General features: G+C 44.7%; 1 protein-coding gene and 1 long non-coding RNA gene across 2 annotated transcripts; one reads left to right on the top strand and one right to left on the bottom strand.

Annotated features, from left to right (window-relative positions):
- The first annotated feature begins 819 nt into the window (after positions 1-819).
- On the top strand, positions 820-10861 carry LOC135369862 (uncharacterized). Its single transcript, XR_010415140.1, has 4 exons — positions 820-880; positions 8420-8504; positions 8623-8857; positions 10571-10861. It is a non-coding gene; the product is annotated as an uncharacterized LOC135369862 (long non-coding RNA).
- Positions 10862-16675: 5814 nt separating this feature from the next.
- LOC135385895 (tigger transposable element-derived protein 6-like) lies at positions 16676-17596 on the bottom strand. Its single transcript, XM_064615502.1, has one exon. The coding sequence runs from the start codon at positions 17594-17596 to the stop codon at positions 16676-16678; it is 921 nt and encodes a 306-aa protein (XP_064471572.1).
- Between the last annotated feature and the right edge of the window lie 2652 nt (positions 17597-20248).

The raw sequence follows: 20248 nt of genomic DNA, 5'->3' as shown, positions 1-20248 counted from the left end.
TTTCATATGCGTCACCGAAAAAGCGAAAAATCGCGACGGTCCTCATCTACTATGGCCGCCTGCTGCCACAGAATTTGCTGCGACGTCCAGCATTTAAATTGCTTCATGTTGGTTTGCTCTTCTTTTCCGATGTGCCTTCGAGTCAGCATCATATCTATTTAACTTTGACGAAAGTCATGAACTCTGCGCTCAAGAAGATGCTTTATAGCAGACGACGTTAACCATCGTCATCACCACGGTTTTTGTGTTGCGCATATGAAAATTAATATGTGTTCAGTTATATCCGGGATTAAATTCTTAAAAACACGTTTCGCACACCGCTACTTTATTATTCTTAGACCTATCGTTATGTATTTCATTCCCTTTTACTCTCAGCGCAACGCAACACCTACGCAACGACATCGGCACCATTATCTTGGTCTCGCGTGGTTGATTTGTTGATGTTCCGTTGTGTGCCCTTATTATTCATCAATCTTTCCTCCTTTCCTTCATGACGGTAAGTAAACAAGTGCGATACACAAACTTTCAAGCGTCAAGTAATGGCAAACAAGTTCGAAGTAACACAGAAAGAAGGCACACGAGGCTTGTGTGTTTGTCCTTTCCGCTTTGTTGCCGCTCAAGCGCTCAGATCATCTATTTCCGTCGTGTAGTTTCGAGTGTTACTTACAAGAAGCAACCTTTAACCTTCACTCCAGGGCATTAGAAATGTGGTGCTCTGTCCGAGGATGCCCGATACTGGCATCTTCACTAGCTTGATAATACCCCTTGGTACTCGATTTTGCTCCAGGGTCGTCCAGCAAGAAAAAACAACCAAGGAGTTACCTCAAAGAGGAAGACTGAGACTCCATGCTCAAGTTGAGAAGAACAGCTACAGAAAATAGTAAGTTTAGCCGTATGGCATGTATAGTTTACAGAATTAACCATGGAAGTAATTAAAGGACGACGGAAACGAAAATAAGCTGCAAAGCCGTTTGCCTCATACTGCGATGTGTACCAAAACAACCCGGAATTCGACTGACATTAACATATATTAGTTGAAATGCCGCCAGAATCGCGATATAAAATTCGGCCGCGGAGCACTCTGAGCCCCTGGTAAGCGTCGCCGCGCCGCCGCAGCAGACGGAAGTGACGCACGTTGTCTCTCCTGTTGTAGCTCTCAACTTTCATTTCGCGGTTGTTTTGCGATCGGAGGTAGATTTTCGTGACAAGAAAAATTGTAGATGCTTGTGAAGTCTTTCCTGGCTGTGCTACAGCATGTTGCCGACTTCCTTTCAGCAACTCGAGGACATAGTGTTCTTTGTACGAACGACACACGGATAGGCAGCACAAACATAGCGTCAAACATCGACTGATGTTTATTACAAAGACAGCAGTATCAAGGCTGGCCCCCAAACTCCATCCGAAGGAAGGTGATCTCATTCTCTCTGGGGGTGAGAGTCTTACTGCTTACATTGCTGGCTGTCTTACCTTGCATTCGGCCAGGATATGTTCCAGAATAAACATGGTCCACCAGTCTGTGGTTGTTTCCGTGGCCGCATTGGCCATTGGCAATTGAGAGATGTGAAGTTCAAATTCTGCCGATGTCCGACTTTTTTATGACGGTCATATTTCAGTTGTTTCCGAAAGACAGGAACGTTATTCTTGCCACTAATCCCTCTATGCCTACTTGCAGACAGGTGAAACGAGACAAGTAGCGTGCACACATATTGTTGACGAATGGTTCGAAACAAATCCGGAGGTGCTCTTAGCCTTGGTTTGTGAACGAAGTACATCTGGCCGCAAGAAGGAGCGGCCCCTTCTGTATTTCCACAAAAACGGAAGGCACAAATCTTTACCTCCACTTGGCATTTCTGTGTACGTCTGATTCCTGCTGCGGGGAAAAAACGGAGACGACGAAGCATAGGTACGAACCCATCTCTCATAGGATATATCGCCTTCAGACTTTCACGAGATCTCCGAATCGAACATCTTCAGGCATTATCCCGTTCACCAGGCAGCTGCACTCGAGAGATATTTGACGGCACGCGCTCCTTAGATTTTCCCACAATGCTTTGCGGCAGTGGGCGCACTCCATGGGCAGTCGTGTCGGGTGGGCGGCCCTGCGCGCTCTTAATCGTCAAAAATATGCCCATCCGTACGGCGTACTCGGAAAATACTAGTGGCACCATAATTCTACGTAAGAGTTGCACCTTATTCGGACCCTTTTTTGCAATGGACAAATTTCGCTTCTGTTGTCCTTTCAATGGTGTGTTGGTTGACAGATAAGTCGAGAGGGCACCTTCTACTTTCAAAGGAAATCACTGGGTCTGATTTTCTTTCAAAAACGATTAAACGAAAAGACTAAAGAGCCTATAAAAAGAGACCATATTTGTCAGTAGCCATCAATTTTTTCATTTTGCCATGAGTATTTTTGTATTTCTATGAATCTCATAATCCATGGATTGTCCTGATGCACACACAGTGAGAACCTCATGAAAAACACCAGGCACTATGAATACAACATTAGACGATAGAGAGGATATAATAATAATAATAATAATAATAATAATAACTTTTATTAACCACAGTAGTAATTAAAAACCATAACCGACCTGCCTAAATGAAGTAGCTTGTGACACTGTGGCAATCGGCAGCAAATGCAGTATAAGCAAGCTATTTTACATCAGAGATAAAATAGGCATTATAGGGACCATGCGACGCCTAAAGGGGGCGCGCCGCTCCGTTGCAACAGTGCCGCCAGAGGCGGTCTTGGAAGTATCCGACACGATACCAGGCAACCCGTTCTACGCACACTCAAGTGGAACCGTAGCTTGCGTGGTGACCGTCGTAATTAGAAGGGCTGATTTTCAAAGTGCAGATAATGTGGATCCCTTTCAGGGGTGTGAACGAAGAGAATGGAGAGAAATTGCACAGAAGCAACCACTGTATTTATAATGTATTTAACGGTGCGGAAGGAGAACAGCCACTCGCGTCTGTTGGTGTCAAAACACCTGTAAGTGATACATCGAGAGGATGGTTATTTGACGTCTCACAAAATCCTGACTTGCTAGTGAAGACGGTATAGGTGCATTTCTCTTGCTCCAGCCACTTGTAATATCATATTTTTGACTGAGTCTTGTATTCCATTTGTCCTGTCTGCACACACGTAGCTTCATTATTGAAATCTACATCGTGCATCCGTTTTATCCGTACAAATAAATATGTAGCGTCACAACTTATTGTCTGAACTTGTACTGCAGTTTTCCCAGTGTCCTCAGATGCAATAACGCTAAAGAGATCGTCAAAGAAGAAATTATACGAGTTTTTACCTCGGCTACCACCGTAGGCCTGAGGCACGACACTCGTGAAATGGTCAGTGCGTCAACCAGATGACCAGGAGCAATATCTCCTCTGGGCCACTGGCGATGAAACCCCTCAATCACTATCCCGAAATAGGTTGCTGTTTGGTCGGTGCATTTGACGGTGATGCAGTATTCCGTGGTATTTCACCGTCACGGAAGTGGCAGCTGTAAATCGTTGATCATATTGCAGGTCCTCATTCAGTTTCATCGAAAGTAGAACAAAAGAAATGGAATATATTCGCATACGTTGTGCACTCCTCATGCAATGGCCAAACGCGTGTCACAAACTATTCACACACAAGCTATTCGCTGCGAGTCTAGTGCCATTGGTGGTACTGGAAGCATAGAAATTATGGGAAATGAAACATCTGGCCTCTAATGAAGAGTTCTTTTAGGTGCTGGCACAGTTAGCAGTGCAACAGTTTCACCGTGCCAAAAAAAAGAAAGAAAAAAGATGCTGACGCTTCACATGTAAACAAAGCTGGCTTCCCAGCGGCTATCAGACAAGGTACTTTCACCAGAGGCTGTATGGTGGCACCACAAGTTTGTCACACACTCTCTGTAGACAGAAAATATGTCCGTATAAGGCTTTTTTTAATGCTCAGAGTTAGACTTAACCAAGGAGAATTCAGTCTGCAAAAGGTTGAAAATTCGGAGCACATTCTATACACCCTCTGACAGGATCCAAATTTGGTAAAAGGGAAGGTAACATGAAAGTTTTGGAAACGTTTTTGGAAACATGGAGGGGAACATTTTGATACTCTCACATACACATGGCAACAGGCAGCCAGGCAAGTTTAATGTGCATTTTTGTGTTTTGCCTTCTGTCCTTCCACCAAGCTCAGGGACATGTTGCCAAGGTCAAGTATACGTAGGGCCCTGTGTTTTCGGTTTTTATGTTTTTTGAAAATCTGGAGGTAAAAATAGAGCTACCATACTATTTCCAGGAGCTGTAAAACGATAAAATCGGATTATATCGGGCAGAAAGTAAGAAAAAAGAGAGCTTCTCACATTTTAGATTGACAAAATTGAGCCTTGGCCATCATCGATAATACAGACACATTTCGAAATCATCTACGTACATTTATGTTCTCCTGATGTTTGCTGTGCATCACTTCATTTTTTCTGTATGCCAACTATGTACCCTCATGTAATGCCCGCAAGGGCCCTTCAGGTATTATTCATAAATAAATAAATAAATAAACAAAAGATGCGGAATAGCTGTGCTGAATGTCCCGTGCTTAGTGTTCTCCAGTGCCCATACGCGTACTGGTAGCTGAATTAGCACTTTGCAAAGTTCGTTTTTGGTAGGGATGTGCCAACGGAACACTCGAATCCTAGGCAGAGATTTAGGATTCGGGAATCCGAATCCCAGTGCCTAAAATGGCGAATCAAATCTTTCGAATCCACCAACCACGTTTGTTAGTTTCTTTTTTTAAATTGGTGCCTCTGGAGTCTGCCGAAAGCCTAATTGGCCGGCAGGTGTTTTCTTGTTCCCCTGTTTACATCGTTGTGGACTGAAAGAGCTCAGGCAAGAACTGTTACATTATCAGTTTAAAAGGTTTTGCTTTTGATAGTTGCTTAGTTTTATGGAAAGAATCCAGACACGTGAATTTATGTATTTCTTGTAGTCGACGAACAATTTGTTAAATAAATTCTGTTTAAGAACAACTATATGGATATATTTTCTCCTAAAACTGAATTGTTATTTAATTTGTTTTTAATTAAACGAGTGTATTGTATTCTGCTTGAAAACATTTTTCAGTACAAGTTTTTCTTTGTGGCTTTTTAAACTCTCTCTAAAGAAAGGATTCGAAAGATTTATAAGGTTCGTGGATTCGCAGAATCTTTCTTGGATTCAGATTTGGAAAGGTCTGGATTCATCCCATCTCTAGTTTCAGTGTTTTTTTGGGGGGGTTTCACCATAAGTGATGGTGATGTAAATCTGGGGGTAAGAACAGGCTTTACAGTGTTTTACCTTAAACATGCAGAGGGCCCTAATATACACCAGCTCGCTTGCATTTTACTTCTATGTTCAAGCTTAACTTGGTTGCCTTGCTTTAGAATGCGTCACTGCAGATGGCCAGATTCTAGTGTAACCACATGCATTCACAAAAAGCTAAGGAAATACACAGATAGATGTGACAATATGAATTGTAGAACCGTTTGTTAGGAAGGCACCAAGGAGCAATTTAGCGGGAGTAATAAAGCCAAATTTTACTTCCTTCTAAACACTGTACATGCGTGGGTATGCGTGTAGTTGAGGTGCAAGATTTTTGCTTAAATTTTTTCTAAGAATGAGTGTAAGAATTTTGTGATTGGAAGTTAAGTGTTGCTCCAGATGCTATAGGGCTTAAATCACCAAAGACAGTATAGACGATAAAGAAGCTATACCTGGTGTACTGGATGTGTAGTATTACGTGCATATTTGGTCAGGAACAGCAACCTCAATTGCCAGCTGAGCCAAAAGTAGAGCTACATCCACAAATGAAACTCTGAAATAAAATTAATAATAAAAAAAATGAAGATCACTGGATGAACGCTGACAGACTTGCTGATGACGTCCCTGCAGCACATCTTTCGCTACAATATCTGTTCACGCCGATATCAGGCTTAAACATATCAAAGATTAGTTTTTATAATTATTCCTATTAGTTTTTATTTATTTACGCTGTTGACTGCCTCTTGACTGTCATAACAGGAATGGGTTGCAAAATTGTTATATATACCGTATTTTCCGGTGTATAACACGCACCGCAATTCTTCTACAAGCTTCTGTACTGCCACCAGTGTACACAATAAACCAAAGCGGTATATCATATATGCATATTCTATATTTGAAACACATTTAGTCAAATCCGTTAAACCCCGATGCAACAGCATCGCTGTCATAGTATACTTGAGTCTCCTCTCTGCTTTCTGTTTCACGTCCCTTCTCAATCACGTCGTTCTTCTGAAATGAATTCAAGATTATTGGCTGCTGAATAGCATCCTTATGCAGCATCATTAACATTTTATGAACTCCAGTGCCCTTTCGTCCGTTTTGTCACCTTAAGAGATATGGGTGAAAGCCACAACACTCTGGAAGAGGCTGGAGTTTGTACGTCACCGACCTGAGAAGGAACTCCGCAGGAAAATATTTCAGTGTACAACGCGCACCGTTAGATAACTCGCAGGACCTGTTCAGAACACTTTTTTTTACTGTATCACGCGCGCGTTATACACCGGAAAATACGGTATCTACAAACATACAGAGATACCAACTGCATAAAGTAACCACGGTACCAGAGAATCATTATTCAACAGATTTCGAAGTTTATGCAACAGTTTAAGGTGCGAGGTTCCGGTCGAATGCCTTGGAAAAATCCTAAAATATAACGTCAGCCTGTCCTTTTCTATTCAGTACCTCAGCAAGGTCGTGAGTGAAATTCTATCAATTGGGTCATAGTTGCTGAGCCTTTTTGGAATCCATGTTGATTACTACAAAACATATTGTGCTCCCATTATACGTTGTGGCATAGTGGTTAGGATGATCGCTTTCTACGCTGAGACTGGGAGGTGACACGGGTTCGAATCCTGTCACCGGCTGTGCTGTCTGAGGCTTGCCCCGGGTTTTCCGAAATAGTCTTCCCAGACGAATGTCGGCACAGTTCCTCCTGAAGTTGGCCCAGGACGCACACTAACACCCCTGTCCCCCACACCTTCCTGCTGTCCTCTCTCCATCTGTCCACGTCTGTACGCCGCTTGTAGCCACAGTTGCTTCGAGGCGCTAACACGGAATTAAAAAAATTAATTATTCAGAGTTAATCTGAACCATAAACTAGTATAAAATAATTAATAACATAAATAACATAAAAATTAATGAATAAAATAAATAAATAAATAAATAAATAATTAATAAAATAAATAATTAATAACATAAAATAATTCCGGACTAGTAGCCATCTAGCTCATCAATGCCATGCGGAAACAGCATTTCGTTCTGCTGTCCATTGTCTTTGGGAATGGCACTCACAGTCTGCTGTGCTTTGATTCCCTTATTTTTTATCAAGCACATCTTGAACACGCTGACTGCATGTCGCACGTTCTGTTCTCAGATGTTAGCTCTCGGAGCTAGTGGGGCATGCTGAATCCAGTGAATGCGTAGCACGGAGCAGCCTAGAGTAGCTTAAGTTGAATTCCAGTGGCAGAGTCAGAGCCAGTGGCAGACTCCACAATGGATCCGTTAGATCTGGCCTAGAGCAAGTGATCCAAATCTGCGACTGGAACACTTGGGCCCAACTTGGAGTTTAGCCATAGCGAATCTCCCTTGGTGGATGACGGCCAGAGACAGAGAAAGAAGAAGTTACTCATATTCCCTCCTAATCTCCCAACGTTGCCCTGCTAATGTCTGAGTCTTCGCTTTCTTCAAGAAGCAAAATCGCCAACATGTGACGCGAAATGCTAGTCACGGCGGAGATCGTTGCTCTTCGGAGCGACTTTGGCTTGAACGTCTCTCCAAGGCTCCAGTTGGAAGTCTCTGGCACTGTCCCCAACCTGCCAATAGAACAGACTTGCTTCCGGTGGAGCAGCAAAACTTGCTCTGGATTCGCTCCAAATCTGCCATTGGAATTCAATGTGGATGTGGCGCTGGAACGCAGGGTTTTCGACCGATGACCTCTCTTTTGAAATAACGTGAGCAGTGGCAAAATAAAGGGAACAGCAGACATAAAAAAAAAGGATTTGGCCGAAATATATATACAACAGTCATATTATATGACGAAAGAAAGGCCTTGTATGTGATTGTCCCTTCTATGTTGTTCCAGCCTTAGAACATCACTTATCTCATATTATATGACAACAAGGAAGAAATATTCAGAAACATGCAATTACCTGGCACACGACATGTTATAGATTTGTGTCGTCGTGATTGGTAATGTGTGGAGAAATGTTAGAATATCTGCTAGAGCACATTCTAAAAATACGCATTTTGCATGAACTCCTGGGCCCTGGTCTTCGCCCTTTAATTCTTCCAAATGCCATGTGTTGAACCTAGTAAGTATGGTACTCAAATACAAGTGTCATGTATCTGTCTTCAGAGGAAACAGCGCCTACACGGGACTCCATCATTTTGGAACCTCTTCCCGGGAACCCATGCAGACACAGCTCAACCTCCAAGAAACAGTGAGTCGGCGTTTTCATCAATACACTGTTTCACATTCTACGAGCTTATGGGAACTGTAGCTGCATTTTTTTTTTTTTTCACGTTTCATCCTACTTGTCTTTTTCTTGTAATTTACAGGGGACAAGGACAGCAGACGGTTTACTCGGCGTTAAGGAAGAGGCAAGAGATTCTTTTGTGTTCAAGTCATCACGTTCCAACCCCTTGGGTTCACGACTCCAAGAAATGCAGCTCTCCACGGAGTCTAGTCGTCAGCTCGTTAGAGTGAAATCAGAACCACTTGATGCTCCATGCCTACTAGAAGAGGACCGAACCCAGCACCGCAGCGAATCTCCATCAGGAGGCAGCACCGATGGTAAAATCCTTGTAAACAATGCACTCTGGTGGTTTTTGACCTTTTTGGACACCGTCGGACTTCGATAGTTATTGTGAAGGGGCTCATTATTTCGTTCCATACATCACCACCATCATTAAGGAAGCTCCTCATTCATCATTCATCAAAATAAAGCCGTCGTTTGTTTCTTTTATAGATAGGTTATGACTTTTTCTGGTTAGATGCCTAAACTGGATTTTGGAGGGAAAAATCGGGTGCAGATTTAAAACCCGTGATTCAGCAAGTAAATAGTGCACGTGATAGTACGTGGTACAACCTGACGTGTGACTCGAATCCGGGGAGAAATGGGATTTGACCCGAATTGGTTCTAAGCAGATTCAGGAGGGAATAGTTGGGGTGAGTGAGATTTAACCCCAAAAAGTATGACCCTGTTTATAGAATGTTGCTTAACAACAACTACTTTATTTTTTAGATGATGAACGGGGAGTTTCATCGCCAGGGGAGATACTCTACCCCATTGCTGGTGGTGATGTGGAATGTTGCCATAGTAACCATAGTTGACATAGAACATGCCATAGTAATGGAATTCTGTAGAAATGCTGCTCAGATAATGAACGTTTCTGAGGAAGGTGTCTTACGTCTGGCTATCTCACACTATACGGGTGTCCCAGAAAACGTGTCATTGAATTATAATAAAAAAACTATGCCACCTAGAATCATGCGGAGAGCAATCAACAAGAGCATTTGTTCTTATTAGGTTTTTGCCAGCTCCTAATGTGAATGTCACGTACTCTAAGTTTAATTATGTAAATATTTGCGAACTCAACTAGGAAATTTTCCAAGTAAAGGTCACCCCACCAATATGAAGAGCGAGCAGAATTCACTCAAATTCATGATAATTCACAGTGATATTCACGAGCTATCCCATCGGAAAAAAATAGCCGAATATCATGCTTTTCGGAGCACCGTACCATAGCTCGCGATGACTTTTTGAGCGCAATCGCTCTCAGTGCGACGAAAGGAGGTTCCGAAGCCAGCCCACAGAGTGATAGTAGAAAAAGTAACAGTTCCTAAAATTGGGAGAGGGAAAGCATTATCCCAGCGAAAGTCGGACGTGACAAGCCGTGCCTGTTCTATCTCTTTCTGCGATGTCGGGGAGGGCTGGGTTTCCAACCTCCTTTCGTCGGACTGACAAAGATTGCGCTGAAAAATTCATCGTGCACTATTCTGTGCGACCTCCGTAGAGCATGATGTTTGGCTATTTTTTCCGATGGGATAGCTCCTGAGTATCCATGTCAATTATCATTAATTTGACTAAATTAGACACGCTCTTCACAAATTTGCATAATTAAACTTACGTTACACGACATTCACATGAGGAGGTGGCAAAACCCCAGTAAGAACAAATGCCATTGACCGCATGACTCTGGGTGGTGTAGTTTTTTTATTATAATTCAATGACACGTTTTCTGGGACACCCTGTATAGCAACGAAGGATTCCTGGTTTTGTACACAGACGCTGTTCCATGCAATACGTACGGATAAGTTGCAATAGAGCATAACTATAGAATCGGAAAGCAGATGGAGATGAGAGTCACATGACTTGGAGCTTTGAGAAATGCAACAGATTCGGTGTATTGGTGTTGAACATTCAGGAAAACTTTGTGCAACCAAAGACGTAAACAGAAACCAATGAGGGACATGAACTAACTTCCAACAAATGATTTATTGCAGGGGCACAAACAACACACTGTACCAAACATACGGCAAGAAACTCGAGCCTCAGGCTTCATAAGTAGAGGTGTGCGAATGGCAAAATTACCAAGTCGAATCAATTTCAAATATTTCATGTTCAATGCGAGTCGAAGTTGAATAATTTGGCACTGTTTCGAATCGAATTCGAATATGTACAGAACATTCAAAACGAATACCCTTCGAATACTTCGCCTTTAGAGTCTGGAAATAAATCAAATAATCGGCTCACTCAGAAGAATGGGTGGTCTGACAAGATCACGGCTGTCATCATGTCTATGCAGACTTCCGTACCGCATGCCAAGACGTTGATTTCTGCAATCAGCACCAGAGTTTGTTTCGTGTGGCACACGTACATGTGTGCGACTCTGCACATTGCCCAGCTTCAGTGATAATAGCTTTGGAATCTGAGGTGATCAGTTTTAATACAAGTTCAAATTTTCAGTGCACAATGTAAATAAGAAGACTGCAAGCAAGGAAAACTTTATGTAGTTCACATCTCAAAGTAAGGTGGTACACATATGAGAGGACTACAAATTGTCATGCAAAAAGGCAGGATGTTCCACATGTCGTGGTGTAAGACGGGGCCCTGTGTGAATCTCCATTGCCAGACAAAGAAAATACATGTTCACTTGGCACTGATGTTGCCGGTATAGGTAGGTGTCTCCGTGCAAGTCTTGCCAAGTGGGGAAATTTGTGTTGCCCTGGGGGGTGCTTTTACACGCTTTTGACGAAATATTGTGCAATGCCACAAAATTATAGGGGGGTCTCTTCCATTTTGGGGGTATTAGGGTGTGTGTGGGTGAGGGGGGGGACGGATGGCCTCTCATTCGAAGAAATTGGCAAACCCTGATTCTCAAGGGAAATAAAAAAAAGATGTCGGCAATGCAAGCTATGCATGGTCGCTGTCGATGGCCCCAGCTCGCGAGGATGAGGCTGCATCGTATGTTCCATGCACGCGATAGATGCCTGCACATAGCGAATAACTATTGTGTATTTGTCAAACGAGGAAATTAGAGGAATGTCCTCAAAAATTTAGGTGAAAACTGCGACGGTGTTCACAAGACAAGAACTAGCAATCGCTCCAACGGCCGCTACACTTGCACAAATTTTCTTCGCGCCACTCGGTTTGTTCAAAATTGCAGCAAAATTTCATGCGCGAGCGCCGCCATACTGTCAGCAACTTCGTAATGCAATCCGCTCACGTCCACATATTTTCTTCTCTTTAGCTCTTACAAGTCCGAGCAAATTGTTTCGTTGCAATTAAATTGCACATTGCTACTCTCTTACATATTCCCACAATTCTTTCCTTTCGCATTGTGCTCTTCCGTTTCCGGCAACGGAATGCAAGGGCGGTCTCGCGAGGCGGTAGCCCAGTGCAACCACGACCTACTACTATACTAGAGACCTGGACATCTGCAAAGCTCCCAGCACCGGGTTAGTAGCTATGACAATCGCCGCTTGGCTATGGGATTTGGCGCTAGCTCGCACTATTTGTTACCACGTGACTTGCCGAAACCGCGGCAATACATGGTAGGCTGTGTTGACGACGACGAAGCAATAAGCGTAGCGCGTGCTTAGCAACAGCCTGTGTAGCACGAAAGCCGGTGGCAAGAGTGACAGTGTCATTCCCTCTCCCCAATAATGCTATGTGGTGCTTGCAGTGGCCACTACCGTAACTATCCCATGACCCGGCTCTCCCATAGGCGATCGCCAGTTGTCCAGGTCTCTAGTATAGAGTAGGTCGTGAGTGCAACAATGCAACCGCGTGCTTAATTGCTTTAGCATTGGTTGCGTGCGCGTGACGTATCTTCACGCCTTCTTCGCTCGGTGACCGATGATAGCTTGCAAACGAAGTAATGCACGCATTACTTCATCGAGAATAGCTCCCCAGGGATCAATAAACATTGCTAGAGTGGCGGCCACATCAAGCTGGTAGTCAGAAAACCTCGTTTTTTGACTCTTGAATGATATACTTTCCACACCGTTTTCAAAGGCAGTGCGAAGTTCCTCTTGCACCTTCCTTCTCGTGTCGTCGTATGACTTGGGTATGATCGTCCGTGAAAGAGACGTTCTTGATGGTAGTGTGTAGCCCGGGACAGCCTCTGTCATCGGCTCCCGAAAACCACGATCGTTTACAATAGAGAACGGCTGAAGATCAACGGCAGTCATTCTTTGTACCTTCGCATCAAGAGCGTCCTTCCTTCGTGAGGATACGGTGTCCTGCCTTTTCATTGTGTCTGTTATCTTGCGTTGCGTGTACTGTCTTTTAGCTGCTGACACTCATTTTGATATTCCTTGAAGACCAACACGTGTCTCTTCAAATGATTGGCAAGAGCCGTTGTCGCCTTAAAGTAGCACAGAAGTCATTTTTAACACCCAGTTTTCTTCCTATAAAACTGTTAACTAGGCCAGTAAGATGCACCATGCGAAGTAATTTACACCACAGAGTAATAATTATCGCAGAAATTGAATTTAAAATACACCGCAAAAAGTGACCGTACGCAACGGTGGTGAAGAGCAGTACCAGCCTGTGATCTGCCTGGAACCTCGCGCTGACGCTATAAGGAGAACGCTCGCTGATTGGCCTAGAGAAATGTTGTCTGCTACTCTGCTGTCATCTGCTACTCGGCTGTTCGGGGTTCTGATAAAGCCTTTCTCCTTGCTCGGTAATGCTTCGGCCGCCCCTTCTATCCCCAATTCTGCGGCAGAACTGGCAAAACAGGTTTACGGCGGCAAAGGAACAAGAGACTGACCCCCACTGACCAGCGAACCAGAACGAGTCTCCTTATACCGTCATCGGTGACGTGGCATCATACCTCCTCATCCTCGTTATAGCTGGTGTGGCGAGTTAAGGGTGAACGCGCGGAGCTATGTTTATGTGAGTTTTTTTATGGGAAACAAATTGCACTCATCAAAACCTTTCGCGCTATTCGGTATAATGACACACACACTTTCATCAGATGTCTTAATCTGAATTTTGTTTTGATGGCCCTCTGTACTCCTTTAAGTCTTGCACTTCCCGCCTGTCATAGATTCTTCGAAGTACTTCCACACTGCACTGCGCTTCTTTTTTTTTGTTGTTGGGCATTCGTCAGTCGTTTCCATTGTGTCCGAGAACTAGCAGCATAAAGATACTGCGTGGTGCACTTCCCAAACTTTAGGTTTTCAGCTCGACTCACGCGCTTGAGTAGCACGCGACACCAGGTGGAGGAGTAGGAGTAGGAGGAAGGATGATGAGGATGGCGATGGCGATGTGGTTGGACTAGGTTTGCACTAAACACGCTAAACGAAGCGCAAGGGGACCCCTACCTGCGCGCATGGAGTACCCATTTGGTGGGAACCGGCCTCTTCTATGCGCATTTTTGGTTTTCTGTTCACAATTCTAATTCTTTCTAATTCTAATTCACAATTCTTCTTGTTCACTATTCACAAGCGTAAATTCCTTATCTGTGAGCGTCACCAAAGGATGACTTATACATAGGGAGTGATTTTTTCGGGTTAAGTGCTTTTCTCATATTCGGGGGGTAAAAATCTGGCGCTATTTTTAAATCTGTAATTCCGGGAGAAATCGGTGATGATTGTGCCTTCGGGTGTTATCGGGTGGTTGTGTTTCTCCTCTTGTCTATTAATTCCTTTCCTAATCCCTCTTTTTTGTTTTTTGTTGTTGTTTTTGTGGGATCGTGACCTTCCAGCGGTAATCCTCGAAGGCATAGACAGTGTTGACACACATGGGTGTATTGCTTGGAACGTAAGTGACCCATTCTTACACTCGTTACACGTGACGACCTTTATTCGGCTTCAGTGGAAACGTCACTTGAGGATTTCGCAGTGACTGGAATTCGGGGAGAAATCTGGTTTAACCCGAATTTGTCAGAGGTCACTTCGGGGGGGAGAACCGGGCAGAATCAGGTTTAACCCGAAAAAGTCACTCCCTACTTATACATAGGGTCTGATTTTTTCGGGTTTTATTTTTCAGCAAAATTGGCAGCAAAATTTTCAGCAAAAATTTCGGCAAAATAAACCTCGCTGAGCAAAGACGTCTTTGTGCTACGTGTCTCCTTATCGGTCCCTTTTTTACCGGGCCAGCGACAGCTTCACGGTGTCATACATATATTGTGTAACGAGTGGGATATTGCAAGATATTATTCCACTACATTTACAACACTACAACACAGTTTCCGAAGCTCTGTGTTACTTCGGATCCCCCTGGTCCAGCAGTTTTCGGGGAAATATCGGGTTAAACCCTGTTTTTGCTGCTTCGAAGCGGGGGGGTAAATATTGGGTGTAATCGGGTATAACCCTAAAAGGTCAGGCCCTACCTATACATACCTGCATATACCTCTGATGCACATAAAGGGTCTCCGCAGGGTACTGTACCTGTTATGGTGAAAGAACATACTGGCTTATTTGCCCAGCCGCAACCTGGCTGCAACCCAGTGTTTAATAAAACAGGTTGTGTACAGATGGAGGAAATGTGATTAAATGGAGGGTGCACACATCACAGGTATGTAGGGATGTACAAGTCCTCCGTCGGTGACATTCACAAATAACGAATTTACGCTTACTCTGAAAGAATACACTTCTGTTTGCTGTCGTGGCCCAGTCTTTTATAAAACAGGTTTTGTACAGCTGCACGAAACGTGATTAAGTGGGGTTTAACAGGCCACACACATCAGAGGTATTTCGTAGGTACACTCACCGGGCAATTTTTAGGACACGGTCGATTCTTCGGACTGGTTTGCGGAACGGTCGCAGGTCCCATAGAACGGATGTATACAAACGTCCAAAATTTCGCAGCTCCGTCGCCCGATATTTCGGACCCTGTTTGCCATCAACCAACTAAAATATTGAGGGGGAAAAAAAATAGGCAATAATTGTTCATTTTCTATTCCTCTGAGTAGAAGAGGTCTGTTTTCGTTTTTGGCCAATAGCCCAGCACGTGCTGTCTGCCAGCGAGATGCGCGACGGCGCTGTAAAGGGAGCTTAACCAAAAGCGCGCTTGCGTTAGGTGAAGCCGACTACCGGACTTGATGACGGCAGTGCCTCTTGTTGATCCATGGACATGGAATTGTCGCAGGTGACCGAAGACGCGCGCAAGGAGCTGAAAACACAGCAACTTCGTTGGCTCTCGGGAACTAAAAAAAACCGCTCCTGCAGTTCACTTTTATTTAGGCAGCTTATAAAAGAAGAAGAGAAAAAACGAAACTATGTACATGGTTGATAACATGCAACCAACATACCCCCCTTCACGTTGAACAACCTTCGAAGTCTCGCAGACGTAGGTTGGTGAGAGTTGAAGTCCGCATCCAGTTGCACATATGATGTTCTTGATATTGCCTACACGCTTCGTCAGGCAGTCGGCTATCATACCTTCTGTACGTAGGTAGGAAATAAAAAAATCAGCGCTTTCTATTTCGTGTCTAGTGAAGAGATATTTGAGGGCGATGTGTTTGGACCTTTGGTGCTCTACTGGGTTTTTTATTAGTCTTATGGCCACTTGATTATGGTTCGCTCTTAATTTCCAAGTTCTCCGTGCCGTATTTGCAGAATCCAAGGCCTCAGCCCAAAATTCGGGCAGGAGCTTTGGCTCAGTCAACATTGATCTTGCAGTTTCTACTAGGGTGCAGTTCATGCTCTCCGCGATTCTGTTTTGAGCTGGTGAACGCTCGAGATGTTCACCGAGAAATTCCCCACCGTTGTCTGTTCGCAACCTCTTGACTTTTCTTCCAGTTTGTACTTCTGCTTGACATACAAAATGTATAATGTTGTCCCCTGCTTCATTCTTGTATTTGAGGAAGTAGATGAAGACTTTTCTACTGTAGTCATCCACTGTGATGAGGGCATATTTACTTCCGCCAATCGATAATACAGTCGAACCCGCATATATCGAACTCGAAGGGGATCGGCAAATAATTCGATATATCGATAATTCGATATATAAAGCGTTCGTATTTTAACAGACATTCGCGTGTGCCATATTAATTACCATTTAATTGGGATAGTATGAAACAGGAGCTTACCGATCTGCATGAACGAGAACAGAAACTGCACAAACAAAGCGGGCAACAAGACAGTTAACAACATTTATTTGGGACGAAAGAACTCCGTGAGTTGGGCTTGTCTCTTGTTGCGAGCCATGAAGTCCATTACACTATTTTCGATCTTCTCTAGGCCTCCTAAATGAGAAAGTCCAGCTCCTTCTATTGCCCTGCAGCAGCGACGAATGGTAGCGAAAGCCGAAGCGATCTCGGTGGCTGTGGGCATGACATCGTCGCTGTTAACACCTCCGAGTGAGCCTTCATCGCCGCTTGAATCGCCGTCGTCACCAGCAACGTCCGCTATGATGTCCGCATCCGTCATCTCTGCCACAACGTGCACATTGTCGTCGGCGCTTACAAAATCATGTGCCGTCAGATCAGTGGGAACGGCTTCTGGGAACTCTGCGACCTTTCGAAGCTCGTCGTCAAGAGCGTACTCGAAGTCGTCATCGTCCAAGGCATCCGCACACGCCTCGTCTGCAACTGCTACGAAGCCCGCTTTGCGAACGCAGTTAGCTACTGTTTCACGCTTGACGTCATTCCAGGCACCGGTCATCATTTGTATGGCACCCAGCAGGTCGATCTTGAGGTCCACACCCATTCGAAGATTAATCAGGAGGCGCTGAAGCAGACGCCTCCGGTAGCCTACCTTGAATGCCTTTATGATACCCTGATCAAGGGGCTGAAGCCTTGACGTCGTATTGGGCGGGAGAAACCTCACTTCAATGTTGTGCAGCTTGCATGTCGTGTGGTGCGCCGAGCAATTGTCCAGGAGAAGGCATACGCGACGATTAGACCTGCCCAACTCGCTGTCCCATGCTTGTAGCCACTCCGAAAACAGTTGCCGCGTCATCCATGCTTTAGTGTTGAACCCGTATTGGACGGGAAGGCTTCTGCAGTTTTTGAAGCAGCGTGGAGCCATGCTTTTTCCAATCACGAACGGGCGGAGTTTGCAAGACCCGTCCATGTTCGCTGCTAAAAGGATAGTCACACGAACCTTGCTGAGTTTCCCCGCATGACATGTGCTTACACGAATGTCGAGAGTCTTATTGGGAAGCATTTGCCAAAACAGACCAGTCTCGTCCGCGTTAAAAATCTCCGCAGGTGAGAACTTTCCGAAGAACGTTCCGAAGAAGCGTACTCAGCGTGCTCCGTGGGATGCCGAATGCTTCTGCTACCGAAGACTTCTTTTCTCCATTCTCAACACGTCGGATGATGTCGAGCTTGGTCGCGAAGTCCAGGTTCTTCCTTTTCTTAGCGTCCGTAGCTGCCTGATTCGTGCCAACTTTCAAATGGTGTCGACTACCAAAGGGATGCTCCGACGCCAGTCGCCACTGCACACGTCTCGGCCACGCGCTGCGCACGGCCGGCATGGACGATTCCATTGCAGGTCGCGTGCGCGGGGAAGGTAGCATGACCCCGTGATTTCTCACTTCGGAGCGTGCGAAACAAAGCTCCGTGGGGTCACTAACTTCTCCCGTTGGCAGCCTGCCCTCATTTCCAACTCCTTTTCGTGTGGATAACTTCATCCCTAATCTCCAAGCCGCCCTTTGTCCTTTTCATTCGCGAAAAATGTGCGGAAGTTACTAAGGGCGTGTCATAGGATTCCAGCGGTAGTGTGATATAGCCGATGACAGCGGTGCCGGCTGTTCGATGTAGACGTACAGCACGCCTATACATTTACATGCTATTTTCAAGGGGATGTTACGGATGTTCGATATAGGCAATAATTTGATATACCCGGGTTCGATATAGTCGGGTTCAACTGTACTTCCCCATTGAGTCTGTAGATTCCTGCTTCTTTGGCCCCTGAGAAATCAAACCGGTTTCCTTTGAAAGCAGTACATTCATCCCCGCTGAATGTGACGGTGATACCACTGTCAGTTAGTTTGGAAACAGAGATCAAATTGTCCGCCGTTCCGGGTACATACAAGACTTCTTTTGCTGCCAATGTGTTGACAACACTTCCGTCTGTCACTTTGAACATGAGTGTTCCAGATCCGCAAACGTTCATAACCTTCCCGTCCGCCAAACTCGCCTTTCTTCGCTCATCGTCTTTGAAGTTGCTTAAAACTTCCTTTCTGCCAGTCATTTGATTGCTGGCACCAGAATCGATAGGCCACTCGAGCAGACTTTTTGTCGTCCAATATCCGTCTGCACCAAAGGCGTAGTGACAATCTTGACCTTCCCCCTGGTGAAACTGCAACTCTTGCCTAGAAGAAGACTTGGCCATTCTGGCCCCTTGTCTTGCTCTCTCGGGTCTTGTATCCTGCTGTCCTGATTTCGAAGGAGGATGAGCATCAGATAATTTTCTGTTCTCTTGACGGGAGTAACAGTCTCGAACTAAGTGACCAGGTTTCCCACACTGGCATACTTTCTTGCTATCCCTCGGTCTGCCCAAAGAAATCCTAACTTTGCACGCCGCTTCATCTGTTGACGTAATTTGACGTCCTTCTTCTTGTAGCAGTGCATATTTCACTTTCTCGGGAGTGATGTTTGCCATTGAACAGGCGTCAAAACTTCTTGCAACACCATAATACGCATGTGGCAACCCCTGAAGCTTCCGTCTCAAGCTAAGCTTCCTCTCTAAAGTAGGTCCCCGACACACCTCTTCCAGTTTCTTCCACACTCCTCTTGCTGAAGTCTGGTTAATGACAATATGCGGTTTGACTGCTCGGTAGCGTTTGGACGATCGCATTGAGTGCCTCCAGATCCTGCTTGTCCCATGTAACTCTCGCTTCTGGAGTTTGTTGGAGGATTTTCATCGATGACTTTCCAGAATTGCCTTGCCTTCAAGAACGTTTTCATCTTAAAGTCTGGTAATTGGTCCCACCTAACTTTTCCATGACACTGCTCGGTGATGTCACAGAAGCTCCAGCTGATGCCATCTTGGGACTTTCCTGGAATGCCTTCTTGGGTTCCCAGCAAATATCCTAGTACTTTAGTACACTGGAGTCAGCTGGTAAGTTATTTGGGCCCATAACCTATTGTTGATCCAGGGACATGGAATTGTCGCAGGTGACAACAACTTCGTTGGCTCGCAGGAACTAAAAAAAACGCTCCTGCAGTTCGCTTTTACTTAGGCAGCTTATAAAAGAAGAAGAGAGAAAACAAAACTATGTACATGGTTGACAATGTGCAACCAACACCTCCGTCAGCGTACAGTGATGAAATAGAAGCTGATGTAATCAGGCAGGGCTGGAAGCGCATTAGGAAGGCATCAACAATTTTTTTCAGCCTACTAGTACTTCGTAAGGTTTATTTTCAAGCGAAATCCGTTTTTCTTTTTTTTTTTTTGACAGCTAGATTATTCGGATTTTGCGCGATCCCCGCCGAGTCCGAAAAATCGGACGTCAACTGTATAAGTCATCCAGCAGTGATGCTCACAGATAAGGTATTTACGCTTGTCAGGGCTGAGGTTCGAGTGTTCTTAGGGGATGTTGTGGCTGCCATGTGTTTTGTTTGGCGTATTACTCGTCCGTGCAGTAAATCGTTCGTTGGAAGTTAGTGCACGTTTATGCCCCCATCGTTTTTTGTCTTCACGCTCGGTTGAATAAGTTGTCATGAGTTTTGCAATGTGTCTTACTTCTCTCCTTTTCATTTTACTTCAGACATGACA

The sequence above is a fragment of the Ornithodoros turicata genome, chromosome 1 (genome assembly GCF_037126465.1).
Source record: "Ornithodoros turicata isolate Travis chromosome 1, ASM3712646v1, whole genome shotgun sequence".
Classification (NCBI taxonomy): domain Eukaryota; kingdom Metazoa; phylum Arthropoda; class Arachnida; order Ixodida; family Argasidae; genus Ornithodoros; species Ornithodoros turicata.
Note: the sequence above shows the minus strand (reverse complement) of the source record. Positions and strands in the feature narration are given on the sequence as shown.

What these genes read in the sequence shown, in the direction of transcription:
- LOC135385895 (XM_064615502.1), bottom strand. Translation starts at nt 17,596, where the DNA reads ATGGACGGGTCTTGCAAACTCCGCCCGTTCGTGATTGGAAAAAGCATG.